Source organism: Benincasa hispida, chromosome 4, assembly GCF_027475165.1.
Source record: "Benincasa hispida cultivar pf3 chromosome 4, pf3_genome.v1.1, whole genome shotgun sequence".
In the NCBI taxonomy this organism is placed as follows: Eukaryota; Viridiplantae; Streptophyta; class Magnoliopsida; order Cucurbitales; family Cucurbitaceae; genus Benincasa; species Benincasa hispida.
Genome location: NC_143481.1, coordinates 40,570,079 through 40,577,028, shown reverse-complemented (window position 1 = coordinate 40,577,028; position 6,950 = coordinate 40,570,079). Strand labels below are relative to the sequence as shown.

Sequence of the window (6,950 nt, the reverse complement as noted above, 5' to 3'; positions counted from 1 at the left end):
GAAAGAAGGATATCAAAATAATCAAATATGTTCGCGTGTTTTTATAAAGAAATCACAATCAGGACTTGCTATTATAATTGTATATGTTGATGATTTAAATATAATTGGAACTCCAGAAGAGTCTTCAAAGGCAATAGAATATCTTATGAAAGAATTTGAGATGAAAGATCTCAAAAAAATAAAATTTTGTCATGGTTTGCAAATTAAGCATTTAGCAGATAAGATATTTATTCACCAGTCAACTTATACAAGAAAATTTTGGAAAAGATTTTATATGGACAAAATACATCCATGGAAAATTCCAATAGAAGTTCGTTCATTAGAGGTGAGGAAAGATATATTTTGACCTCGAGATGATAATGAAGAATTACTTAGTCCTGAAGTACCATATCTTAGTGCAATTAGTGCATTTATGTATCTTGCTAATAATACAAGACTAGATATTGTATTTTTAGTAAATTTATTAGCTAGATATAGTTCTTCTTCTACAAAAAGACATTGGAATGAAATTAAGCATATACTCTGTTATCTCCGAGGAACGATCGACATGAGTTTGTTTTATTCAAATAAATCAAATTTTGATCTAGTTGGTTATGCAAATTCTGGATATTTATCTGATCCACACAAAGCTAGATCTCAAACAGGTTATCTATTCACATGTGGAGGAACTTCTATGTCATAGCAATCGGTAAAACAGACCATAACAACCGCTTCTTCAAATCATGTTAAAATTTCTTGCAATTCACGAGGTTAGTTGAGAATGTGTATGGTTAAGATCAATTACTCAACAAATTCGTGAAATATGTGGTTTATCTTCTAGTAAAAATCTTCCAACGATATTATATGAAGACAACATATTATGCATATCCCAAATCAGAGGAGGATATATTAACGAAGATAAAACAAAACATATTTCACCAAAGCTTTTCTATACTCATGATCTTGAAGAAAATGGTGACATCCCTATACAATAAATTTGTTCAAAGAAAATGGTGACTTATTTACAAAGTCATTACCTACAATAACCTTGAAAAAATTGGTGCACAACATCGAAATGCGACAACTCAGAGATATTAAATGATGTTTCCATGTGGAGAAACAAATATATTATATTCTTTTAGAATTATTAGATTATATGAAATATGTATTTTTTTTTCCTTCACTATGATTTTTTCCTATTGGAGTTTTGCCCAGTAAGGTTTTAACAAGATATATATATATTATATATATATATATATATATATATTATATATATATATATATATATATATATATATAATAAACATCTAAGAGAGAATATTATAAATATTATAAATGATTGATGCCAATCCCAAAAGAGACCATGTGTCCTTAACACATGTTACCCTATGTCTCACAAATTTATACATGGTTAGTGTCTTAATAGCCACAACCTACTTGTAAATTCTCCTATAAATAGTGATTATTTATGCATTTTGTAGGATGGTGAAGATCCGTGAGAAATCCAAATTTTTGGAGGAAAATTTAGAGAAAATTTCATGATTTCCTTTTTTTCTTTATTTTATTTTAATATCTATTTATTTATTATTGTATTATATTTTCTCCACATCCATGATCTGTTGTGTTCCCCAAATTTTTAGGATAAAATTCAAATAATCAGTATCAAAATATATTTAATATTTAATTAATAAGAAAAGAACAAAAAGTAGATCACGTTGGAGTGAGAACGATTGAACAAAACAAATGACTCCAAATTGGAACCCCACAAATTGGGGCAAAAGAAATATCTTAATTTCCCCAATGGTAAAAAAAAAAAAAAAAAGGAAAAAAAGAGAAAAAACTGTTTGGTAGAAAGGAAAATTGGACTTTCAAAGTCATTTTCCGAGAAAATTGACGGTTGGAAGAAAGATTCATGAGTATACAAAGAAAGAACAATCCAATGAATTCAATCCTAAAATTTCTTCCACTTCCATTTCCATTTTCCAATCTTATGCTTCTAGATGATTGCCATTTGTCTTCTTCTCCAATTTATATACAGATACGGATTTCCCTTCTGAAGCCAGTATCTTCAGATTTTGATCGGAGAACCAAGATTTTCCGGTCGTTTTCCGTCGATTTTCTTGGGGATTATGATCGGATTTCACTGATTTGAAACTCTTCCGAGGTGTTCTGTTCTGAATCAAGATTGAAGAGAAATGAACTTCCATACCCATTTGTTTCGTTGCTCTATTGCTTTTGCTTTGGTTCTTCTTGCTTTTGCAGTGTCTTTATCGGAGGCTGCTATAACTCTAGGTTCGTCTTTGAGAGTTTCGGATTCCAATCAGGCGTGGAATTCGTCTGATGGATCTTTCTCTTTGAGTTTCCTTCCACTGGATTCTTCCGGTTCTTCGTCTTTTATCGCCGGCATAGTCTTCACTGGTGGCGTTCCTACTATCTGGTCCGCTGGTGGCGGCGCTGTGGTGGATACTTCTGGTGCTCTTCACTTTCAATCTGACGGTAATCTTCGTCTTGTCAGTGGCTCTGGTGCCGTCGTTTGGGAATCTAATACCACTGGCCGTGGCGTCTCCTCCGCTGTGCTCGAGGATTCCGGCAACCTCGTCCTTCTAAATAGTAGCTCCCAGCCGGTCTGGTCTTCGTTCGATCACCCGACCGATACGATTGTTCCATCGCAGAATTTCACAGTGGGGATGGTCCTGCGGTCTGGTCAGTATGCTTTTAACCTACTTGATGTTGGGAATATAACTCTGACTTGGAATGGAAATGGACCGAATGACAATGTTATTTATTGGAATCACGGATTAAATACATCAATCAATGGAACTTTGAATTCTCCTAGTTTACGATTAGATCCTATTGGAATGTTGGCTGTTTTTGATACCAAAATACCGGCTGGTTCATTTGTGGCTTATAGCAATGATTATGCAGATAATGGTGGGGTTGAAACTTTTAGGTTTCTAAGGTTGCAAAGAGATGGAAATTTAGGGATTCATAGTGTTGTTAGAGGCAGTGGGTCTGAAACAATGGGATGGGAAGCTGTTCCAGATAGATGTCAGATATTTGGGTTCTGTGGGGAACTTAGTATCTGTAGTTATAATGATACAAGTCCAATCTGTAGTTGCCCATCTGCAAACTTTGAACCAGTTGATCCAAATGATTGGAAGAAAGGGTGTAAGAGGAAGTTGGATCTTGGAAACTGTTCCAGCGGCATTAATATGTTGTCGTTGCAAAATACAAAACTTTTACAATATCCATGGAATTTCCCAGGCTTACAGTCTTTCTCGATGCAGATATCGGGGTGTCAATCGAATTGTCGACAAAGTGATGCCTGTAATGCCTCCACTGCACTATCAGATGGGAGTGGGTTTTGTTATTACGTGATGTCAGGTTTTATTAGGGGATATCAAAGTGCTGCATTGCCAAGCACTTCATTTCTCAAGGTCTGTGGACAAGTGCTCCCAAACCAACCGGAATCTTCCGATGTTTCGAGGCCGGGTGGTAAGAATGTGAAGGCTTGGGTTTTGGCAGTTGTGGTTTTGGTTACCCTTTTTGCTATGATTGCTTTTGAGGCTGGTTTATGGTGGTGGTGTTGCAGAAACACCCCCAATTTTGGAGGGATGTCCAGCCAATATACTCTTCTTGAGTATGCTTCTGGTGCTCCAGTCCAGTTCTCATATAAAGAACTCCATCGTGTGACGAACGGTTTCAAGGAAAAGCTTGGAGCTGGTGGATTTGGTGCTGTTTATAAAGGGGTTCTCACTAATAGGACAGTTGTTGCAGTGAAGCAACTTGAGGGAATTGAGCAGGGAGAGAAGCAATTTAGGATGGAGGTAGCAACTATAAGTAGCACACATCATTTGAATCTGGTGAGATTGGTTGGTTTTTGCTCGGAAGGACGCCATAGGCTGTTAGTATATGAGCTCATGAAAAACGGCTCTCTCGATAGTTTGCTATTCAAGGGAGAAGAAGGGCAATCGGGGAAGTTCCTTAGCTGGGAAGATCGTTTCAAAATTGCTGTTGGCACTGCCAAGGGGATCACATACCTTCACGAGGAGTGCCGTGATTGCATCATTCATTGTGATATAAAGCCAGAGAACATACTCTTAGATGAGCATTTAAATGCTAAAGTCTCAGATTTTGGCCTGGCAAAGCTCATTAATATGAAAGACCACAGATATCGAACCTTGACTAGCGTAAGAGGGACAAGGGGATATTTGGCACCTGAATGGCTAGCAAATCTACCACTGACTTCAAAATCTGATGTTTTCAGCTACGGTATGGTTCTTTTAGAGATCGTGAGTGGACGAAGGAATTTCGACGTTTCTGCAGAAACAAATCACAAGAGGTTCTCTTTGTGGGCTTATGAAGAGTTTGAAAAGGGGAATCTCATAGAAATTGTTGACAAAAGGCTGGTGGATCAAGAGATTGATATGGAGCAAGTGAACAGGGTGCTTCAAGTGAGCTTTTGGTGCATCCAGGAGCAACCGTCTCAGAGGCCAATGATGGGAAAAGTCGTGCAGATGATCGAAGGAGTCATCGACATCGAGAGGCCTCCTGCACCAAAAGTAACATCCATGGTTTCTGCAACTGGAACAAGCACTTATATCAGCAGCAATTTGAGCAATTTCTCCACCACACCAACAGCCGAAACACCTGCTACACCGGCCTCATTTTCGTCGTCTCTTGCTGCAGTAGATTTCACTCCTGGTGGCAGCAATAGTGAGAAAACAAGTTCATCTCTTCTGCAATCAAGGTACGACTAACCTCTTAGCTTTTCAGTTCATGTCAAATTTGAAGCTTCTTACACAGACCTTGGTTCAAATATCTTTTCTAGAAAGCTTTACAGTTCCAAGTCATGTTGTTGTAACAATAAGTCTTTTCTTCAACTTATTTTTCCTCGTAACTACGAAAATATTTTGTAAATCATTGTTCAGTTTTGTTTTGGTGCTGAGGGTGCAAGCCCAACAAAGTTGTAGTTTGTAACAACACTAAAACTGTATAATTTGTTAAATTCTATATTATTTGTATGATGGATGAAGATTTTTTTTAGTCCACTTAGAGAGCTTCCTAGAAAAAAAAAATTGTTAAATTTTCCATCTTCTATATTATTTGTTACTAAATATTAGAACTTAGTAACAAGCTTTGGATGTTACCTTTTCCCACTGGGGAGGTTACGGTGTACATACTTTTACCAATTTCAAGCATTTGCTTGCCACAAGAGTAATTTTAATGTTTAGTGGTAATTAACATATATATTCACACCCTTCAAATCAGAATTCAAATCCTCGTACTTTATAATTATTATATTAACTCACGTTGTTTGAATTTTCGTCTTCACCCGCTTATTTGAATTGAAAAAATTGTACAAGTACTCGTAATGTTAATAAATTTGTTTTCGAAAATGTACTTAAATCACTTGAATAAGTTTTACATCGATCCGTTTCTTTTTGAAGCCTTCTTACTACCACATTATCAGATAGTTTTTTTTTTTAATATCATTATTATAGCACTATTAAATTCCTTTCCTATCCAAATATGGATAGCTACATGTTGGAGTTTTGGACGACAACAAATCAAATCAACTTCATATTAAATTTTCTTGAATTTGAAAGAAGGCGAGGTTGAATCATATCATCATATCATCATATCATTGTAACATTAATTAATCTACCTGAACATTAAAACTTCCTTGGGTAGCCATTTTTTTTTTTAAAATTAAGTCCATATTCTCTCTCTCTCTCTCTTTTTTTTTTTTTTTTAAAAAAAATATTGTAATTAAAGTGTGGGGTGGAGGAATCAAACCTCAAACCTTGACGTCGATAATATAAACAATATGTCAGTTGAACTATGCTCTTGTTGACGATATTTTCTCATTTTCTTGTCATGATTTGCATCTTTTTGAAGTACAAGAGTTGAATTTTTAGCAAAAATCTAAAAATAAAAATTACTTTATTTAGTTTTTCAAATTTTGGTTTGGTTCTTAAAAACACTTCGTAAGTAGATCACAAAACAAGAAACCTAGAAGTCGAAGGGATATTTGTAGGCTTAATTTTTAAAAACTAAAAATAAAAAACTAATACCCTGTTTTGATAACCATTTCATTTTGTATTTTTTATTTTTAAAAATTAAACATATTTCCTCTCTATTTTGACATTGATTTGCATTTTTCTTAGGTACAAGAGTTGAATTCTTAGTCAAATTCCAAGTTTCAGACACAAAACTTTTAAAACTACTTTTTAAAATTTTAAAATTTGGATTGATTTTTAAATCATTGATAAATAGTAAATAACAAATGAAAAAATTTTGGAGTTGAAAAGAGTGTTTATAAGCTTAATTTTTAAAAATAAAAAAATAAAAAAAATGAAATATTTATCAAATGGAGCCTAAATTAGTTCAATGCAATTTTAAAGTTCAATCTTATATAAATAAAATAAAAATCACATCAAAGAGAAGTTGTGTGGATTATAAGGACTCTGTTTGGTAATAATTTAGTTTTTAGTTTTTAGTTTTTGAAAATTAAGCCTACAAATTTCACTTTCAAACATTGGTTTCCAAATTTTGTTGGCTACATTTTAGGAGTGTTTTTACAACCAAGTCAAATTTTGATAACTAAAAAAAAAAATTCTTAAAAACTTATTTTTTGTTTTAAAAATTGGGCTAATAACTCAACTTTTTTTCTTATTTACTTAAGAAAGATATAAATCATGATAACAAATTGAGGAAAAATAAACTTAATTTTTTAAAAACAAAAAATAAAAAATGAAATGGTTATCAAAAAGGATTCTAGGTAATCTTTATGCTTCCTATAGACCATAAGTACAGCTTCTTTAGTTGCTTTATTTTATTTTATTTATTTTTGTTTTTTACATTTTAATAATTTTAATAGTAAACTATTTAAATTCCACAAATTAAATAGACATAAACCTAAAAGTTTGAAGATCAAATACATAACTTAATCCCATAAAAAGTAGTCC

General features: G+C 33.6%; 1 protein-coding gene across 1 annotated transcript; it reads left to right on the top strand.

Moving 5' to 3' along the window:
* The first annotated feature begins 1,748 nt into the window (after nucleotides 1-1,748).
* On the top strand, nucleotides 1,749-5,030 carry LOC120075591 (lectin protein kinase family protein). The gene has a single exon (XM_039029127.2). The coding sequence runs from the start codon at nucleotides 2,175-2,177 to the stop codon at nucleotides 4,737-4,739; it is 2,565 nt and encodes an 854-aa protein (XP_038885055.1). The 5' UTR covers nucleotides 1,749-2,174; the 3' UTR covers nucleotides 4,740-5,030.
* The last annotated feature ends 1,920 nt before the right edge of the window (nucleotides 5,031-6,950 follow it).

Coding starts and splice junctions, on each gene's coding strand:
- LOC120075591 (XM_039029127.2), top strand. CDS start 2,175: ATGAACTTCCATACCCATTTGTTTCGTTGCTCTATTGCTTTTGCTTTG.